General features: G+C 43.0%; 2 protein-coding genes across 2 annotated transcripts; both read left to right on the forward strand.

The window, feature by feature from the left end:
* Window positions 1–1256: 1256 nt before the first annotated feature.
* On the forward strand, window positions 1257–2729 carry LOC128575593 (serine/threonine-protein kinase greatwall-like). Its single transcript, XM_053577371.1, has one exon. The coding sequence runs from the start codon at window positions 1386–1388 to the stop codon at window positions 2727–2729; it is 1344 nt and encodes a 447-aa protein (XP_053433346.1). The 5' UTR covers window positions 1257–1385.
* Window positions 2730–13120: 10391 nt separating this feature from the next.
* Window positions 13121–20612, forward strand: CTSL (cathepsin L). The gene is made up of 8 exons (XM_053577361.1): window positions 13121–13268; window positions 14376–14512; window positions 14808–14930; window positions 15031–15177; window positions 15352–15576; window positions 16045–16207; window positions 19610–19727; window positions 20225–20612. The coding sequence occupies exons 2-8, from the start codon at window positions 14387–14389 to the stop codon at window positions 20322–20324; spliced, it is 1002 nt and encodes a 333-aa protein (XP_053433336.1). The 5' UTR covers window positions 13121–13268; window positions 14376–14386; the 3' UTR covers window positions 20325–20612.
* The last annotated feature ends 446 nt before the right edge of the window (window positions 20613–21058 follow it).

Raw genomic sequence — 21058 nt, forward strand, 5'->3', positions numbered from 1 at the left:
GAAGGGTGTAGTCTCTGGGAAGTTTAGAATCAACGTTTCACTGAGGTCCTTCTGCAATTCTCATAATGACTGTTAATGCTCAGTACTGGGGTCTCGTACACCCCAGTGGTTTGTCTGGAGTCCTGAGATTGAGTCTGGGCTTCTTCATTTACTAGCCCTGTGCCCTTGGGCAAGCGCCTCTCTTGCTTCAGTTTACTAGGCTGTGAAATAGGGATGATGAAATACCACAATGGATAGCAGATGCATGCAGTGCTGTGAGTAAGTGAGCAGTATGTTCCCAGTTAACTATGGGTTCCATGAAACCAAAGAAGTACAGCCACGGTCATGTTGGATTGTGCAGCCATAGGCAGAACAGGACTGCGTCATCTTTCCTGTCCTCAGGCACTCCACTTCCCCTGCCATAGAAGGGTCACAGCCATTGCCCATCTTCTACCTCCAAGGTAGAAGAATGCTTAAACTTCACCTTGGGTCAGGAGTTCATCCCACTGTCTGTGATGAGCCCGGAGGTCAGAAACAGAAAACTGCAGTGCTTGGGAAAGCCATAGCTCAGAGACTAGCAACGCTGAAGGACTTCTGCATCTTCAACCACCCAGGCCCTCCTGACTGTGTGCTAAGTGCTCAAGTAAGTCTCCCACCTCCAGGGGCGTCTCTCTATTCCTTCTCTTGCCTGAGCAGCCCAGCTTAGCCCTCCTGTGCTCCTCCTTCTTATTCCTCCAGATCAAATAAGTGTTCGGAATTCAGAGCAAGCAATGGCAATCCAGCTGAAGAAATCAAGGAGAAATATTTCAATCAATTAGAAGGAGTTAAATTTGAACCATAGAATATTAACTTTCAATACAAAATGAAGGCAGAGAGGGTTGCATTGGAGTAACTTGGAGGCGGAGAAAGGATTTGGACTGAACTTTGCAGATTAATAACATTTAAACAGGCAGAAAACAGGAGGGGGGACACTTAAGGTGTTATGAACAGCAGGAACAAATATTAGAGGCAAAGATGAATGGCGTGTGAAGACACTCGTGAGCAAACAGATGGACTTAGCAAAGGCTGTCCAAAATGGATGTTACACCAACTGTAGGAAAAAAGTGCTCACCAATTTAAAGATGAATTTAAGAACAGAATTTATGAAGAAGACCCCAATGGCAATCACAGAAACAATAAAAATAAATAAGTGGGACTTTGAACAGGGTTGGTGGGAGTGACGGCCGGCAAAGGGGCTTGGGTCGCTGGCCTTTTGTAGGCTCTGGTCTGAGCTGTCCAGAGATGGATGCTTCTCTGGGGAAGTTTCTTGGGAAGCAGGAGAACTAGAAATAAACATAAAGACAGCCACTGATACAAGACAGTCTGATCTCCATCAGGTGAATCAGTGGGCTGTGGATTCTGGTGAGATGTCTGAAGAGTACCTTGGGAAAAGAAGTTTAAAAAAAAATTTTGAATTGGTTGACTCCAGTCCTTGTCAGGAAATTATACAGAATAAAAAAAGTTGTGTGGAATATAAGCATGATAATGGAATGATGAATTGTTATACAAATCCAAGTGCAGGCTTAACAGCTGATGTTCAGAACCTGAAGCTATCAACACACAGAAGTCAACAAAATGACTATGCTAATAAGGAGAACATTGTCACTGCTTTTATTGATAAACAACAAACACCAGAAAAATTATCTATACCAATGATAGCAAAAAACCTCATGTGTGAACTGGACAAAGATTGTGAAAAGAATAAGAAGGAACTCTTAAGTTCCAGTTTTCTATGTTCTGATGACGACAGAGCTTCTACAAGTATGTGTATGAACCCTGATTCATCTCTTCCTAAAATTTATATAATGGAAAATTCATTAGAAAGGCAATCCTTAGATCCAGATAAAAGCATTAAAGAATCTTCTTTTGAAGAATCAAATATTGAAGATCCAATTAATGTATCACCAAACTGCAAAGAAAATACCTTACCAAAAGGTGTTGAGACCTCTGTTGTCCAAGACAGTAACCAAAAAATGTTAGCTCCCTCTTTGGAAGTGTTGAAAATGTTCACCTCTAAAAGAAATGCTGTTGTTTTTCAAAGTTTTAACAGTCATATTAATGCATCCAATAACTCAGAACCATCCAAAATGAACACTGCATCTTTAGGTGCAATGGACATTTCATGCGGTTGTAGTGGTTCATATCCCATGGCTATAACCCCTACCCAAAAAGGAAAAGTCTCTATACTATATCAGCAGACTCCAAATCAGATCAAGTCAGGAACTCCATATCGAACTCCAAAGAGAGTGAGAAGAGGGGCAGCCCCAGTTGATGATGGGCGAATTCTAGGAACCCCCGACTACCTCTTACCTGAGCTGTTACTAGGCAGGGCCCATGGTCCTGCAGTAGACTCGTGGGCACTTGGAGTTTGCTTATTTGAATTTCTGACAGGAATTTCTCCTTTCAATGATGAAACACCACAACAGGTGTTCCAGAATATTCTGAAACAAGATATTCCTTGGCCAGAAGGTAAAGAAAAGTTATCTGATAATGCTCAAAGTGCAGTAGAAATACTTTTAACCATTGATGATACAAAGAGAGCTGGAACGAAAGAACTGAAACATCACCCTCTCTTCAGCGACGTGGACTGGGAAAATCTGCAGCATCAAACTATGCCTTTCATACCCCAACCAGAGGATGCAACAGATATATCCTATTTTGAAGCCAGGAATAACGCTCAGCACCTGACTGTATCTGGATTTAGTCTATAGCATGTATATTTCCTGTCAGTCGAACCTTGTGTTATAGAAATGCTTGCATAATTATATACTTCTTAATAATAAACTGATCTAAGCGGGGAGAAATTATTATACTTGGGTCAATGTGCATTTAACGTATTTACAGTTTTCACAGGGTTAAAAGGCTGTCAGGAATATAATTGGTAATTTATCTTAATCTCGGAACTGTATATTAATCTTAAAAGCTTTTTTGTCTTATTTATTTTGTTTACTGCACTTTATGAAAACTAAAGCATCAATAAAACTAGAATGACACTAAAAATAAATAAATAAATAAATAAGTGGGACTTGATTGAATTAAAAGGCTTTTGCACAGCTAAGGAAATTAACTACAGATCAAATAGACAACTTATAGAATGGGAGAAAATATTTGTAAGCTACACATCTAATAAAGGGCTAATAACCAGAATCTACAAAGAACTCAAACAAATCAGCAAAGAAAACAAACAACCCCATTAAAAAGTGGGCAAAAGACATGAACAGAAGCTTTTCAAAAGAAAATAGGCACATGGCCAACAAACTTATGAAAAATGCTTAATGTCACTGATTAGCAGGGACATACAAAAGAAAACCACAGTGAGATATCACCTTACCCTAGTAACAGTGGTTTTTATTCAAAAGTCCAAAAGCAATAGATGCTGGGGTGGATGCAGAGAGAAAGGAACTTACACACTGAAAATTAGTTATGAAAAACAGTACGGAGAGTCCTTAAATGACTAAAAGTAGACTTACCATTCAGTCCAGCATTCCCACTGCTAGGTATTTATCCAGAGGAAAAGAAGTCATTTTACCAAAAGGACACCTGGACTCGAATGTTTATTACAACACAACTCACAATTGGAATGTGGAATCAACTCAAATGCCTATCAATTAAAAAATGTGGTACATGGGCCCAGTGCAGTGGCTCACACCTATAATCCTAGCACTTGGGGAGGCCCCGGTGGGTAGATTGCTTGAGCTCATGAGTTTGAGATGAGCCAGAGTGAGACCTTGTCTCTAAAAATAGCTGGGCATTGTAATTGCCTCAGCTACTCAGTAGCCTGAGGCAAGAGAATTGCTTCAGCCCAAGAGTTTGAGGTTGCTGTGAGTTGTAATGCCATAGCACTCTACTGAAGGTGACAGAGTGAGACACTGTCTAAAAAAAAAAAAAAAAAAAAAATACCCCAGATGTGGTATATGTATACTATTGAATACTACTCACCCATTAGGAAGGATGAATTAATGCCTTTTGCAACATGTGGATGGAGGCTTAGCACCCGTAGCACAGTGGTTAGGGTGCCAGCTACATATGCTGAGGCTGGCCGGTTCCAACCCCTCCTGGGCCAGCTAAATAACAATAACAACTGCAACAAAAAAATAGCCTGACCTTGTGGCAGGTGCCTGTAGTCCCAGCTACTCGGGAGGCTGAGGAAAGAGAATGGCTTGAGTCCAAGAGTTTGAGGTTGCTGTGAGCTGTGACAGCACAGCACTCTACCGAGGGTGACATAGTGAGACTCTGTCTCAAAAAGAAAAAAACAAAATGAAACAATGTGGATGGAATTAGAGATTACTATCGTAAGTGAAGTATCTGAACAATAGAAAAACAAACACCTCTCTTGTACTGGCTGTTTAAATGGAACTAACCAATTAGCACACATATGCATGAAGGAAATAAAACAGTAGAATAATGCAGGTGAAGCAGAGAGGAGAGCCTGGGAGAAAACCGACCTGACAGGTACGATGGACACTATCCGGGTGATGGTCACATTTATAACCCTGACTCAAGCATAACAAAATCCATCCATGTAAGCAAAAACATTTGTGCCCCTATAATATTTCAAAACGTAAAAAAGGGGAAAAAATAAAGATGAATTTAAGAGCCAATCTTTGGTATCTTTATTGTCACAGAGTGCTGTGTTAATTAGATAATGTTTATGAAGTACTTTGAGCAATCTCATCACAGTTTTAAAAGTAAAACTTGTTAATCTGTTAGTACTATTATTTCCATTTGTAATGATGTCTTAGATGTATCTACTACCTTTTCATGCAAGAATTAAAGTGTTTTGGCTCAGTCCTGTAGCTCAAGTGGCTAAGGCAACAGCCATATACACCAGAGGTGGCGGGTTCAAATCGCGCCCTGGCCTGCCAAACAACAATGACAACTACAACCGAAAAATAGCCAGGCATTGTGATGGGCGCCTATAGTCCCAGCTACTTGGGAGGCGGAGGCAAGAGAATTGCTTAAGCCCAGAAGTTGGAGGTTACTGTGAGCCATGATGCCATAGCACTCTACCCAGAGTGACAACTTGAGATTCTTTCTCAAAAAAAAAAAAAAAAAAAACAGAATTGAAGTGTTTTGACACATATTTAAACTCACATAACCTCATATGTCTTTTTCACAAATTGGGGTATAGGTGTCCTTTTTTTGCAAATTATATAATGACCTCTGACCTGCACTGAAAACCCATGGCCCAGGGCTGGTTCACGCACATCATTATCATATGCTTAATGTTTTCCCATCCCTCATCTTCCCTTCTCTTTTACAGAGCTGTCCACCTAAATAGGATACGGACAGAGCTGACTTAACTTTAATCTTGCCACATCCTCTCTGAATATGTTTCTTTGTAAAATGGGAATAAGACCTCACAGGACTGCTGGAGAACTGAATAAAATAATGTGGGTTACAAATTAAAAAAAAAGAAAAAAAAAACGTACAGTGGGATTTTTGGTAAGTTTTCGGGTTTTTTTTCTAATTTATTTTGTTTATCTATGTTTTCTATGTTTTTCATAATGATTATTTGTTTCTTTACCTACAACGACATTGAGAAGCAGCAGGTGAAACTGCTGGAAGGATAATGGCCAAAATCCCTCAGAGAATTCTTCAAAATGGCCACCAAAAAGCTAATTCCTTGGAAGTGTCAACGGGAAGAAATGGAGCCTGCTCCACAAAGGGCTTGATGCCCTGGGAACATGGTAGACAGAACGCAGGGACATCGTTGCTCACCAATCTGTGGAGCCAATTGGTTAATTTCTCTATCTGGCATCTGGCAATTAAACATTCGCATAGTCTATGTTTCTACAACAAACCAATACCTTCTTTATCAAATTATACAGGCAAGAACCTAGATACTGAAGTTCAAAGGCAAATGTTCACATGTCTGCTCCAAGTCCAGTTTTCCAGGATAAATAAGGTGATGGTCAGTTCACTAGAAGTCAAGAAAGTCTTTTCTGGCTCGGTGCCTGTAACTCAGCGGCTATGGCACCAGCCACATATACTGGAGCTGGCGGGTTCAAACCCAGCCCAGGCCTGCCAAACAACAATGATAACTACAACAAAAAAATTTAGCTGGGCATTGTGATGGGCACCTCCCAGTTACTTGAGAGGCTGAGGCAAGAGAATCACTTAAGCCCAAGAGTTTGAGGTTGCTGTGAGCTGTGATGCTACAGCACTCTAACAAGGGCGACATAGTGAGACTCTGTCTTAAAAAAAAAAAAAAAAGAAAGAAAGAAAATCTTTTCATCCACACTTGCCCTGTTTCAGTGCATCACACATACATGGGGCTCAACAACCAAGGAAAAACTGGGGAGAAAGCAAGAATGAAGGCAGCTGATTTGGCTGAGAAACCCTAAGGGCCTTTACCCTATATCGAACCGTAGAAGAGAGCTCCTCAGAGGCAACATGTTGACATGACTGCAGGTCATGATGTGTCCCCAAACTGTCCATCTCTGTTCTAAGCGCTCAGATGTCTGACTTTCCTCAACTCTCAAGGGCTTATCACATGCCTTATTGCTTTTGAGTTGTCTGACAGTTCTATCTTCAGTGATATATCTTACAATATCACACTAACAAGGCTGTTTCAATGATGCAAGGGCACTCTAATATTCCAAAACACCTCTAAGAATAATAGTAGCTTTGTGCTGGGAATTGTGTGCTATTCTCTACTTAACTTATCCCCTTTAATCATCACAGACCCCACAAAGCAGGCATTTTTTAAAACTTCTTTCTTTCTTTTCTTTGAGACAGAGTCTCACTTTATTGCCCTCATTAGAGTGCTGTGGTGTTACAGCTCACAGCAACCTAAAAACTCTTGGGCTCAAGTGATCCTTTTGCCTCAGCCTCCTAAGTAGCTAGGACTACAGGTGCTCTCCACAATGCCTGGCTATTTTTAGAGACAGGGTCTCACTGTTGTTCAGGCTGGTCTTGAACTTGTGACCTCAGGCAATCCACCCATGTCAGCCTCCAAGTGTGCTAGGATTACAGGTGTGAACCACCAAATCCGGCCAAAGCAGGCATTTTTAATTACCCTTTTCTGTGTGAGGAAATGGAGTCTCTCTCAATTTAAGTACCTTGCTCAAAGTTACATGACTGTTAAACAAAACCATAATTTCAACCCAGAAGTATTTAATTCCAAAATCAGCATTCTTAAATATGCTTTGTTTGCTTGATCATTGTCTGTGACTTTCAACCATTGTGCCTACCACTCACCTTACAAATAATAAATCCTAATGAATATTTGTAGAATGAATGAATACTATTTCCCCCCAAGACCTAAGGACTAAAAGAATAATAGTGAAATGGCAGGTCACTTCTTCTGTTTCGTAGTTCATTGAAAAATCATGGGTGGTGGCCTGTGTCCCCTAAGGAGTCCAGCCTACTCTGCAGGTCCCTGGTACAGGTATGAGAATTCCTTGCTTGCTTGCAGAAACACTTCACGTTTTCTTTCTTTCCCCTTCCCTCCCCTCTTCCCTGCTCCCTCTCTTCCTTCCCTCCTTCCCTCCCTCCCTCCCTCCCTTCCTTCCATCCTCCCTCCCCACTTCCTTCTCTCTTCCTTCGTTTCACTCTTTCTTTTCTTTCATATCCTACATTAAGTTTTCACAAGCCAGAAAGTCTGAATTAAGTTGAAATCATGAATAAAATACATTTCAGAAGGAAACAAGTTAAATCTAACCTCAAATGGGAAATTTCTTTCCCAAAATATTAAACTCTTCAAAAATAATGACTGGCATTGTTTCCTCTCTCAGAAAACCAGCATCATGTCTATGGGTATCTGATTTTCATTGACTCCAAATGTTTCTGACTTTGTGCCACAGCTCAGCCCCACTCCTCTCTCTCCCATTCTCCTCTTGGACTCAGTCCCTTCTCCTGAGTGGGGAAGGCTGTCTGGACAGTGTCCTTTTCCTCCTCGTTGCTCCCACCCTCCTGCAACCCACTTGCATTTGCTCCTTTTGGCTGTAGAGCTCATTTCCACCCAGGACACTCTGGCCACAGTGACCAGGTTTCTCCATCTATGCCACTTCTCTTTCTCCCTAATGCTTTCCTGTGTGTTCTTAAAGCTGTGACCTTCCTGTGAATACTAAATACTAAGCAGCTTCTCAAAAGGAAACCCCGTGTTCCAGAAAGCACGTATAGTCGGATTCCAGGGAAGGTCAGCTGGCTCTCACACCTCTGAGGCACTTTGCTGTGGACCATCTAGTCACTTGGGGCCTTGCAAAGACAGCCAGGAAGGTAATTACTAATCTCAATTTCTGGAGATGGTTTAGGGAGGAGGAATTTAATGGAATTCATGGATTATTAATGAGTTTCCAGAAGCATAAAAGTGAGAGCAGTTGAGGGGAGGACTGGAGGATGCTGACGGAAGTGGGAAGGCCCTGCAGCCACCTGCACATGCTTATCTCAAAGTGAGAGAAGCCCCCACCTGAATGCAGGAACAGCAGGGCGGGACCCATCATAGCTCCATGATACAGGAGGGGGAACGTGACCATCTTCCCACAAGTCAGAATTATTATTAATCAAGATAGGAGTACAAGATGTGTTCCCACTGCTGACTCCACTCCATTGCCACAAATAAAAGTCATGAGTGGCGTTAGTTTGTTCTGAACCTGGAAGCAAGTCAGTCAAATGTTTTGCCAGATTCATGATTTACTAAAAATACTAGCACATCCCCCAATCAATGATGACTCACCTCAAGGAACTCGGGGTCACCAGTCCTGCTCCCCACACAAGGCAGTACTACAACCCAGTGACTGCTTTGGGCCAACATGGACTTATCCATGGGTTTCAGTTCCTCCAACACCTTCTCATGACTGACAAAAGAAGGGATGGGTTTTTATCATCAGCATTACACCAGGACAGCTGTCCAGTCACTAGGGTGCTTCTCTAGTAAACAGCATCGTCAGCAATTACTGTCAGCAGTGGGCTTTGCTTCTGTGGTGCTGAGCTGTTGCTAATAGTTTTCATTATAGCAACTCCAATATGGCAGATCTTATCCAGAAAAGGCAACAGCCAAAGCCTGTGCCCTTTGGTTATGAGACATAAAGAACCCCCACAGTAGCCCCTCTGCAGGAGGGAGCTGGAAACTGCAGAGGAACCACCCATAGGCTACAGCCACAGTTCACAGGTCAGGTGATGGCTCCTGCCGGGCAGGTCAGCTACAGGCCCCGTTTCTTCAGGCTGCAGTTGTTGATAATGCCTGAGTTCTTCCCTGTAGGAACAACATAGTTGTCATAATCTCATCAAGTCAACAAGCTCTTCTGCTCTGCTGTTACTCACAAACAACGAAGTGCTCCGGGCAACAACCCAAGAAGCTGGCAAACACGGTAGGGCTTGATTAGCAGGTGACAGACACGTGTTCATCCTATAGGTGCTTATAACACCTACCCTGGCTTAGGTGCCAGAGGCTTTGGCTTCACCGGCTCCCCAACCTAACACTAAAAGGTTGTTTCCTAATTCCTCCACAAATCATAGGGTCAACATGTCACCCCTGTTGGTAACGAATAGTGCTTCTGAGAGCAGGGAGGCCAAAGTCCAGCTTCTAAGGCTCTTTAGCTAAGCGGATGTTGCAGTAACTCTCTCTCTCTCTCTGCACAATCTCAGTGGGTTCTCTCACTCCCTGTTAGAGAAATCCTCAAAGACCAGGTGAGGTCTAAGCCTTCAGTGGAAAATTTGAGCTGTTTCAATGAACATCTCAGGATCTTGCAATCTGCAAAACTAGAAGCGGGACCAATGTGGGTATTCGAAGTACAAAATGCCACAAAGATATTGCTTTTATTTCATGAGAGCATAAATTTAATTTAAAAATTTCTGTGCTTTCAATGTTTGTTTGCTCTAAAATTCATGTTGAAAATTATTTCCAATATGGCAGTATTGAAAGGTGGGGTCTTTAAGAGGTGACTGGGTCATGTACTCTGTCCTCATGAACACATTAATCCATTTGTGGATTAATGGATTAATAGACTATCATGGGGATTGGACTGGTTGCTTTATAAGAATGGGGTTAGAGACCTGAGCTAGGACCTCAGCTCCCTTTGTGTGTGATTTACCAAGGCACCTCAGGATGATGCAGAGTCCCCAACAGAAAGAAGGACTTCTCCAGAAGTGCTCCTTCAACCTTGGACTTCCCAGCTTTCAGGAATAAATTTTGTTGTTATAAATTACACGTTTCAAGTATTCAATAACAGGCATCAGAAAAGAAATTAAGACTGGGCCGGGCGAGGTGGCTCTCACCTGTAATCCCAGCACTTGGGAGGCTGAGCTGGGTGGATCGCCTGAGCTCACAGGTTCGAGACCAGCCTGAGCACGAGCGAGACCTTGTCTCTAAACAGAGCCCAGCGTTGTGGCGATCGCCTATAGTCCCAGCCACCTGGAAGGCTGAGGCAAAAGAATTGCTTGAGCCCAGGAGTTTGAGGTTGCTGTGAGCTATGACACCACAGCACTCTTCCAAGGGTGACAAAGTAAGACTGTCAAAAAAAAAAAAAAGAAAAGAAAAGAAGACAAACATTACAGTTAAAATGTATTCTACATGTTCTGACTGGTTCTCCATAAAAAAGTGGAATAGGCACCCCCAAGAACTCTCAAAGAGCCATGCAAATATCACTGCTTTCTTATAGAACAAAAAACTCATTATTATTATTTTGCAGTTTTTGGCTGGGGCTGCCACCTCCAGTATATGGGACCAGTGCCCTACTCCTTTGAGCCACAGGCACCGCCCCCCAAACTTATATTGTTTGTAACAACAAGGAAAGACATGGGTCCGACACCCACAGCCTAATGACCAGCTGCTTCTTGCCTTCTAGTCCTCATGAATAGATTAATCCATTTGTGGATTAATGGATTAATAGACTATCATGGGCTTCTAGCAAAGTCTACATTTTTCACACACAGAGGGAATAACTAGATATACATATACACCTAGAAATATGTATGTGTATATGTGTATACACACACATCATAGTAGAATATTGTAACGTATAAAAATGTTTCCTTTCTGAATAGATATATCCACATACATAATATAGTGATTAAAATATAGAATTTTTAGGCTTGGCACCTGTAGCACAGTGGTTATAGTGCCAGCCACATGCACCAAGGTTGGTGGGTTCGAGCCCAGCCGGGGCCAGCTAGAGACCAATGACAACTGCAACAAGAAAATAGCCAAGCCTTGTGGGGGGTGCCTGTAGTCCCAGCTACTTGGGAGGCTGAGGCAAGAGAATTGCTTAAGCCCAAGAATTTGAAATTGCTGTGAGGTGTGATGCCACGGCACTCTACTGAGGGTGACATACTGAGACTCTGTTTCAAAAAAAAAAAAAAGAAAAAGATTTTTTAAAAATCAATAATCACCAAATACAATAATCTAATTTACACAGACAGAAAATAGAATAGTACATACTGGGCCTAGGGGTAGGGAAATGGGAGTTCCTATTTAATGGATACAGAGTTTCAGTTTAGGAAAATAAAAAAATTCAGGAGATAGATGGTGGTGATAGTTGCATGATAATGGGAATGTACCCTATGCCACCAAACTATGTACTTGAAATGGCTAATGAGAGGTTTAGGGATAGAGACTAGGCTAGGGTCCACAAGAAAGAGAGGAAGCCAGTCCAGGGATTAAGGACACGCTTTATTTTAAAGCAACAGAAGGGGGATCGGACCTTACACAATTTCAAGGAAGCTATTAGTGTAGTTGGAATGTGGGAGTGCGTCATGAGAGGTGAGAGAAGCCATCTTTCCTGCAGAGTGAATGATGCTGTGTCTTGGAGAAGACAGTAATTTTAGAATTATTGCCTTCTCCCAAAGGTGCTAATTTTGCATTAGAGCCTTATCTCTAGTGCCAGACAGGACCAAGCTAGGAGATTTTGATGCTTCCCAGGAACAACTGCCTTAAAGTATTTCAGGAGGGTGGTTTTTAGCCTGCTTTGTCTCTTCTTAATAGCTGTACTTTTGTCAGGGTCCTGAGGATTTCTTCCCCACAGTTAAAATGTTAGGATGTGTATATTTTACTCCGATTAAAATATTCTAAGTGTGATTATACCTCTAGAAATGTACATTTAATCTTAAATAGAAATAAGTTTACAAACAGAAAAGTATTATAACTTCATACTTAACAAAGTAATATATGCATAAAAAATGTTATGAGGAAAAGAACATGAAATAATAATTTTTTCCCTAAAAGATACATTTTAATTTTTTAAAGATATGTTTTATAATGAATGTTTTTATGGAATAAAAAAATGCAAAGTTTTAGAATGTTTCTGGGTCGTGTTCCTTAAATCCTTAAGTATATAAATTAACATCTACATTATATAAAGATATGTATTTTTCCTCTATCTAAAAGGTTTCCCAATAACGTTTTCTGTACTTAATTTTTGGCATTAAGTATCATTAAATTTCTTGAATCACATGAGAAGCATTTTGGTCACCAAAGAAGATGTCATAATCTACGATTTAGAGAGTGGGGGAATAAAAAGTTTCCAGTGTTTTCAACCGCTTTTCTCCTTTTTTATCAAACCAAATACCTTTGTAACCAACTCATTTCTGTTCGTTTTTATCAAAGACAAAGGGGTAAGGAAGAATCCTTGACCGGTGAAGACAGAAAAGGTGCAATTACAAAATGCTACTCAGCAGAATCAGTCAGCCCCTTCCCTCCCGGGGTTTGGTCATGCCCACCGCCACAGTGCTTTTCCCAACCAGATTCTTCCAGAGCCCAGCTACGTCCCTTCCCCAGCAGACAAAGCTTCTGCCCGCTTGCTCTGCATTCCTCCACCAATCAGCGACCACTAAACTACAGCTTAGTGGCTCTCGGCCCTGCAGGAGATTTTATCCAAAAACTGTAGAGAACTAAAGGGGGGGAAAGCAATGTTAGGTTAATAATCCACCCAGGGCTCGCTGTAAACGTCTATTCACGAACCACACGCCCAGAGCATTAAGTCGGAGTAGTCAGTTGATCTGACCCGTCAGGGAGTAGTCAGATCCTCCCTGAGCTGCCCCGGGGCGCCCAGCACCTCTGCCCCCGGGCCCACTGAGGTAGGCGCGCCCCTCCCTGGGACAGGTGGGGACTCGACCGAGTCACGCGCTGGGTGAGAGCGCCCGGGCCCGGCCCATCGGGCGGCTTAGCCAATCGCAGCGCAGGCAGGCAGTAGGGGCGGGGCCGGCCGATAAGGGCCTTAAAGCTCAAGTTAGGCGACGCTGCGCCAGAACTGCGGACCTCAGCAGTCTGGACCAGTGTTTGCGGAGTGCGCCTGCGCAGCTGCGAACGGGTGAGCGCCCCAGACCCGGCCGGGGCAGGGAGGGACAAGGGGCTGGAGGAGGGGACCTTCCACAAGAACACGGGCAAGGAGGTGGGAGCGACGCCAGGGAGCGAGAAAGTGTCCTCTGAGCTCTGCTAGCCTTGAGATGGGGAACTGGGGGAGGGTGGTTGGGACCCCAGGGAGGGGCCGAGACCACTCGGGGGCCCATGTTGAGCCGGTCAGCCATCCTCCGTGTGCGGTGGGCACACGTACCTCAGCTGGGCCATCAGGCGGGCCGCGCCGGCTCAGGGCCTGTCTGGGCCAGAAAGGGCAGCTCGACCCCAGCGAGCCAGAATGCCGTGCTCCTGCGGGAGCCACGGCGGCGTCCTTTGGCCTCAGCAAGCTTGTGTCAGGAGCAGGCGGCGCGTCCTGGCCCAGACAGGCCTGGAGCTCCAGGAGCTGACTGCCCCTTCTGGGCACTGACCCTGGGGGCTTTGGCTGCCAGCAGTGCGACCTTGTGAACCTGTCTTCGTTTTGGGGGAGCAAGTGGGGTTGTTGATGGCACAGGCCTAACTATGGATCTGCCGGAGCGGTGGGAAGGTATCTCTGGGCAAAGTACTCCAAAAAGATTTCATTCATGAAAGGGGAGATTGGAAGACCTAACTCATCTCCTGCTGTATTCTATGTTAGCCCAGAAGGTGTGAGGTGGCTTTCTAAATCTTGGGGATCTCTTTGATCCGACTTGGGGTCCCACATTCTTAGTTACAGTAGGGAAGTTTAGCCTGAGAGACCTCACTACCATTGGTACAAAACCTGAATCAACTGTTTCCTATTTGTTGCCTTCAGCTTCTGAGCCATGAGGTACCTTCACACACTTGTCATACCCTAAATTATCATCCCATACACTGTTTCAATTTCTAGAGCTGTGAACAGGCTGCTTTTCATTGTGTTGGCTCCATCTGATACCTCCATGTGGCCTGTTTTTCTCATACCACATCCTAGCTGCTTCTACAGTTCTTGGGTACATGCTTGGAAAAATAAATATTTTTATTCTACCATAGTGCCCTTAATTGGCATAAGATAGGTTTTTTTAGAATAATTGATCTAATCATATACTCACTTCTTTTCCCTTCCTAGGTTTCTGAAACATGAATCTTTTATTCATCCTGGCTGCCTTTTGTGTGGGAATAACCTCAGCTACTTCAAAGTTTGATGGCAGTTTAGATGCACACTGGTATCAGTGGAAGGCAAAACACAGAAAACTGTATGGCCTGGTTGGTAACATCTGAAATTGTTCAGAGGCCCTGGAAAGAATGGTCCTTGCTATTGGGAGTTTACAGCCAGAGAACAGCTTCTAGAGGCTAGTTCTTACCAGCACAGTAACCTAATGGCATCTTAATGAGCAACTGAGAACATACATCCTTGTGACTCAGCTTGGAGAATAGCTCCCAGAAGTATCAACCATCCTTGGCCATGGTTTCTGTCCATTTCTGTCTGCAAATCCAGTTGGTGAGCATGGGTTGGGTTTTAGGTAGAAATAAAGACCACCGGTTATATGTTTGTCTTTAGAATGAAGAAGGATGGAGGAGAGCAGTGTGGGAGAAGAATATTAAAATGATTGAACTGCACAATCAGGAATACAGTCAAGGGAAACATGGCTTCACAATGGCAATGAACAGCTTTGGTGACATGGTGAGTGGCATGCGGATTGCTGAATTCTGTGCTTCACTCCTAACTTCTTTACCAAGACAGTCTCTTGGTTTGCAACATTTTAATTTACTTTTCCTTGAAGACCAATGAAGAATTCAGGCAGGTGATGAATGGCTTTCGAAACCAGAAGTACAAGAAGGGGAAAGTGTTCCAAGAGCCTTCATTTCTTGAGTTCCCCAAATCAGTGGACTGGAGAGAGAAAGGCTATGTGACTCCTGTAAAGAATCAGGTAAGATAGTGTCAGATTCAGACCTCTTAAAGCCCAGAGGCAGTTGACAACTTCTTGGTAGATGGTGTACCAACATGGTGGTCACTGTTCTTCAAAGAGTATTCAGATATGTGAGCTATTGTCAAAGTCTGGCTATTTGTTTCATGTGTGACAGCTTTTTAATTTCCTTTTCAGGGTCAGTGTGGTTCTTGTTGGGCTTTTAGTGCAACTGGTGCCCTTGAAGGACAGATGTTCCGGAAAACTGGCAAACTTATTTCACTGAGTGAGCAGAACCTGGTGGACTGCTCTCGGCCTCAAGGGAATGAAGGCTGCAATGGTGGCCTAATGGACTATGCCTTCCTGTATATTAAGGAGAACGGAGGCCTGGACTCTGAAGAATCTTATCCATATGATGCAATGGTAAATGGAATGTCTTATCTTGTGTCATTCTAGCTCTGCTATTAGAAAATGGAACACTTCCAGAGTGCAGACACATTTTTCAGAAATCACAGTTTAGATGGTAGAATTTACATCTGCAAGCTGTCAGTTCTGTATTATAAATTATTAGCCTTTGCACAGTTCTCTGATGATAACCCATTGCTGTTCTTCTGTGTAACATGGAGAATATATAAACCATTCTATATATAATACAATTTCTCCATTGTGTAATTTCTTACGAACAAGTAGACCTAGGATACCCCATTGAAGAGATTTAAGCCAATTTTCCATTTCAAATCAACTAATGGCAATTCACCTCCTGGGTTGATTTATAGCAGTGTCGATAAGAAATCCTAAGTGCATACTGCTATGTGTTGTGGTTCTAACTCATGTGTTTCCTAGGGAGTGGATGACAGTAATCAGGTCTCTTTTTCCCTTTACTTTTAAAAGGATGAAACCTGTAAGTACAGGCCTGAGTATTCCGTTGCAAATGACACTGGCTTCGTGGATGTCCCTAAAGAGGAGAAGGCCCTGATGAAGGCCGTAGCAACTGTGGGGCCCATCTCTGTTGCTATTGATGCAGGCCATGAGTCTTTCCAGTTCTATAAAGAAGGTGAGCATTTATCTTTGTAGAGACTGAAGCAGGAAAAGTATAAAACCACCATAACATACCAGCACGATGGATTCTTTGGTGTGTTAAAATTCAACGTAGATATTTGGGTGCATGGATTTAACGTAATTGTTCATTCTCCACATATGCAATATTTGTGCCTGGTGTTTCCATTTGACTTTATGTTGACCATACCTCTATGAATGTAGTACTTCATAATTTTTTTTTTTTTTTTTTTGAGATAGAGTCTCACTATATCACCCTTGGTAGAGTGCCATGCTGTCACAATTCACAGCAACCTCAAACTCTTGCGTTGATTCTCTTGCCTCAGCCTCCCAAGTAGCTGGGACTAGAGGCACCCGCCACAACACCCGGCTATTTTTTGTTGTTGTTGGAGTTGTCATTATTGTTTAGCTGGCCTGGCCAGGCTCAAACCTGCCACCTTTGTGCACGTGGCTGGCGGCATAACTACGGGCACCGAGCCACTTAATAATTTTTTTTTTTTAAATAACATTTTAAATATTGGTGCTGATAATTTTATTTTTTTTATTAAACTTTTTTTTTGGCCAGGGCTGCCTTTGAACCCGCCACCTCCGGTATATGGGGCCGGTGCCTTACTCACTGAGCCACAGGTGCTGCCCCACTTAATAATTTTTTAAAATGGCTGCATAATTTATGGTTTAATTTTCATAAATATTCTCTAATTATTGGATCTTTCTAACAATTTTTCCTAATATTTTTACTTATGTAATTAAATCTGAAAGGAAGCTCTTGAGTCAAGAATTTTAGGGTTCTGTGCTAGAAGTTTGGAGGGTGGGAGAGGGCAGACAGACTGTCACACAGAGTCTCACTATGTCACCCTCGGTAAAGTGCCAGTAGAGTGCTGTAGCTTCACAGCTCACAGCAACCTCCAACTCCTGGGCTTAAGCGATTCTCTTGCCTCAGCCTCCCAAGTAGCTGGGACTACAGGTACCTGCCACAACGCCCAGATATTTTTGTTGTTGTTGTTGCAGTTGTCATTGTTGTTTAGCTGGCCCAGGACAGGCTTTGAACCCGCCACCCTTGTGCATGTGGCTGGCGCCATGACCACTGTGCTATAGGCACCGAGCCACTTCATGATTTTTTAAAACGGCTGCATAATTTATTGTTTAATTTTCATAAATATTCTCTAATTATTGGATCTTTCCAACAAATTTTCCAAAGATTTTTACTTCTCTAATTAGATCTGAAAGGAACCTCTTGAGTCAAGAATTTTAGGGTTCTGTGCTAGAGGTTTGTGGGGTAGGAGAGGACAGACAGTCTCACTGTCACACAGGCTACCTTGCAGTGGCATCATCACAGCTCACTGCAGCGTTGTTTTTCTGGGCTCAGATGATCCTCCTGCCCCAACTTCCTGGGTAGTTGGGTCTATAGGCATGTGCTACCATGCTATTTTTTTTTTTTTTTTTTTTGAGACAGAGTCTTACTATGTTGCCCTTGGTAGAGTGCCCTGGCATCACAGCTCACAGCAACCTCAAACTCTTGGGCTTAAGCGATTCTTTTGCCTCAGCCTCCCAGATAGCTGGGACTAGAAGTGCCTGCCACAACACTTGGCTATTTTTTTGTTGTAGTTGTCATTGTTGTATTAGCAGCCCCAGGCTGGGTTTGAACCGCTGAGGCTGGTGCCCTAGCTGCTGACCTATGGGCATGGCCCCAAGCTATTTTTTTCTATTTCTTTTGTAGAGGCAGAGGTTTTGCTAAGCATCCATTCCACCTCGGCCTCTCAAAAGTGCTAATTACAGATGTGAGCCACCAGGCCAGGCCTATGATTTTTTTTTTTTTTTTTTTTTTTTGTAGAGACAGAGTCTCACTTTATGGCCCTCGGTAGAGTGCCGTGGCCTCACCCAGCTCACAGCAACCTCCAACTCCTGGGCCCAAGCGATTCTCTTGCCTCAGCCTCCCGAGTAGCTGGGACTACAGGCTCCCGCCACAACGCCCGGCTATTTTAGGTTGCAGTTTGGCCGGGGCTGGGTTTGAACCCGCCACCTTCGGTATATGGGGCCGGCGCCCTACCGACTGAGCTACAGGCGCCGCCCGGCCTATGATGTTTTTTAGACCCACTATAAGCTTCTTTATAAGTTTATAATTCTACTCTCAGATGTCAGCCTATGATGTTTTTTAGACTGACATCTGAGAGTAGAATTATAAACTTATAAAGAAGCTTATAGTGGGTTTGGTGCCTGTAGCTCAGCAGCTAGGATGCCAGCCACATACACCGGAGCTGGCGGGTTCGAATCTAGCCCAGACCTGCCAAACAACAATAACAACTACAACCAAAAAATAGCTGGGCATGGTAGCAGGCACCTGTAGTCCCAGCTACTCAGGAGGCTGAGGCAAGAGAATTGCTTAAGCCGAAGAGTTTGAGGTTTCTGTGAGCTTTGAAGCCACAGCACTCTACCCAGGGTGACATAGTGAGACGATGTCTTAAAAAAAAAAGCTTATAGTGCCTCCAGACAAGTTAATTTTTTCTAATTTTTAATTATTATGGGTACATAATAGTTATATATATATATATCTTTATATATATATAACTATTATGTACCCGTAAAGATATATATATATAACTATTATGTACCCATAATAAAAATTGGAAAATTAGGGTACATGTGATGTGTTGATATAGGCATACAAGGTATATTGATCAAATCAGAATAATTGGGGTATTGATCACCTCAGGCATTTGTCATTTTTTTGTGTTAGGAACATTCCAAATCTACTTTTCTTTTTTTTTTTTGAGGCAGAGTCTCACTACGTTGCCCTCTGTAGAGTGCTGTGGTGTCATAGCTCACAACAACCTCTTGGGCTTAAGTGATTCTCCTGCCTCAGCCTGCAGAGTAGCTGGGACCACAGGCACTCGCCATAACGCCCAGCTATTTTTTGGTTGTAGGTGTCACTGTTGTTTGGCAGTCCTGGGCTGGGTTTAAACCCGCCAGCCCCAGTGTAGGTGGCTGATGCCCTAGCTGCTGACCTACAGGTGCCAAGCCCAAATCTACTCTTAGTTATTTTAAAGTATACCCTAACTTGCTGATTATAGTCACTTTTTTGTGCTATCAACTATTGTTCATTGTATGTAGTATCTAACTATCTGACAATGTGTTTGCACCTATTAACGTTCCCCACTTTAACATGAGGACCTAAGGTAGGCAAATTTTTTAATAAAAGAATTTATGCTAATTTGTATTTCTGCTCATTATCAACAGGGCCTAAATTTCTAGACTTCATTGTCATAGGTCTTATTATTGTGTCCTACCTGGAATGTTTGTCAGGTCACTGAATTAGAGATGCCTCCCTTACTGTGGTGGCAGGGGAGGTACTAGCAGGTGTCCCCTGCAGCTTCTCACCCCCGCAGTCATTCTACTCTTCCAGGTGTTTATTTTGAGCCAGACTGTAGCAGTGATGATGTGGATCATGGTGTACTGGTGGTTGGCTACGGATTTGAAAAAAACGAATCGGATAACAATAAGTACTGGCTGGTGAAGAACAGGTATAAATTGCCAAAAATGCTTGTTTGAAATTCAAAAGGGAATTCTTGTTTGCAGTCAGTATTTGGATTCAGTTCCACAAAGCCTTAAGCATACTTCCGAAATCCGAAAAGTTTTTATCCTCCTTAGGTTGAATAAAGAATGTTAATATTTATAACATTAAGATACTGTCACAAACATTTTAGGGGTATTAATGTGGTATTTGTACCATGATATTTCTAAATTCTGAAGATTTTTCTTATTTCTGAAACATACCTAGCTGGAAAGACATCCACCCTTTTTCTACCTGATTTTGTAGTTTGTGAAAGGTCATAGTTTGGGGTCTGGGATAGGAATTGTGTGCAGATTCAGACTCAATAGTTTATAAAGACTGAACAAGAGCACTTGCCTCTCCTAATTCTTTCTGTTAAGTCTGTGGCCACTGGCACACTGTAAGTTAGATTAATGAACCAATGTGCTGTGTTCTGTCTGTGAAATGGGAATCCTGCTCTCCTTTCAGCTGGGGTGAAGAATGGGGCTTAAGTGGTTACATAAAGATGGCCAAAGACCAGAAAAACCACTGTGGAATCGCCACAGCAGCCAGCTTTCCCACCGTGTGAGCTGACAGACGGTGATGAGGAGACACTTGACTGGGGACAGCGTGTGCAGAGAAGGAACTTTATCTTAAAACTGACCAGCCCCAACTCTGTGGAATACACACTTGAATCATTGAAGATCCGAGTGTGATTTGAATTCCATGACATTTGTACACTGGTAAAATGTTACCTCTATTTTAATTACTGCTATAATCATGTTTGTATTATTGATTTACTTACTGACTTTGGATTTTTGTTTTTAAGAGGATGTATAAATTTTTACTTGTTTAAATAAAACTTAATATCAAATGTGATGGGGGTTCTTTCTGTTTTAAATACACTTTTTGTGTAGTCAAACGTAAGCATGTCTAGAGACGTGACTCCTGTGCCAGCAGTTCACTCGGAGGAAGAGCAGGCAGCCTCCAGCTCTTCTGGTCACAGACAACAGATGTTACATCAGCTGTGCAGTGGCTGTATTGAACCCAATCCTTGATTGGAGCCAAATATTATAAGTGATCTACAAGGACAGAGGAAAAGTTGTTTAATAAGGGAAAAATTGGGTGGCGCCTGTGGCTCAGTCGGTAGGGCGCCGGCCCCATATACCGAGGGTGGCGGGTTCAAACCCGGCCCCGGCCAAACTGCAAACCAAAAAATAGCTGGGCGTTGTGGCAGGCGCCTGTAGTCCCAGCTACTTGGGCGGCTGAGGCAAGAGAATCGCTTAAGCCCAAGAGTTGGAGGTTGCTGTGAGCTGTGTGAGG

The sequence above is a fragment of the Nycticebus coucang genome, chromosome 2, assembly GCF_027406575.1.
Source record: "Nycticebus coucang isolate mNycCou1 chromosome 2, mNycCou1.pri, whole genome shotgun sequence".
Lineage (NCBI taxonomy): Eukaryota > Metazoa > Chordata > Mammalia > Primates > Lorisidae > Nycticebus > Nycticebus coucang.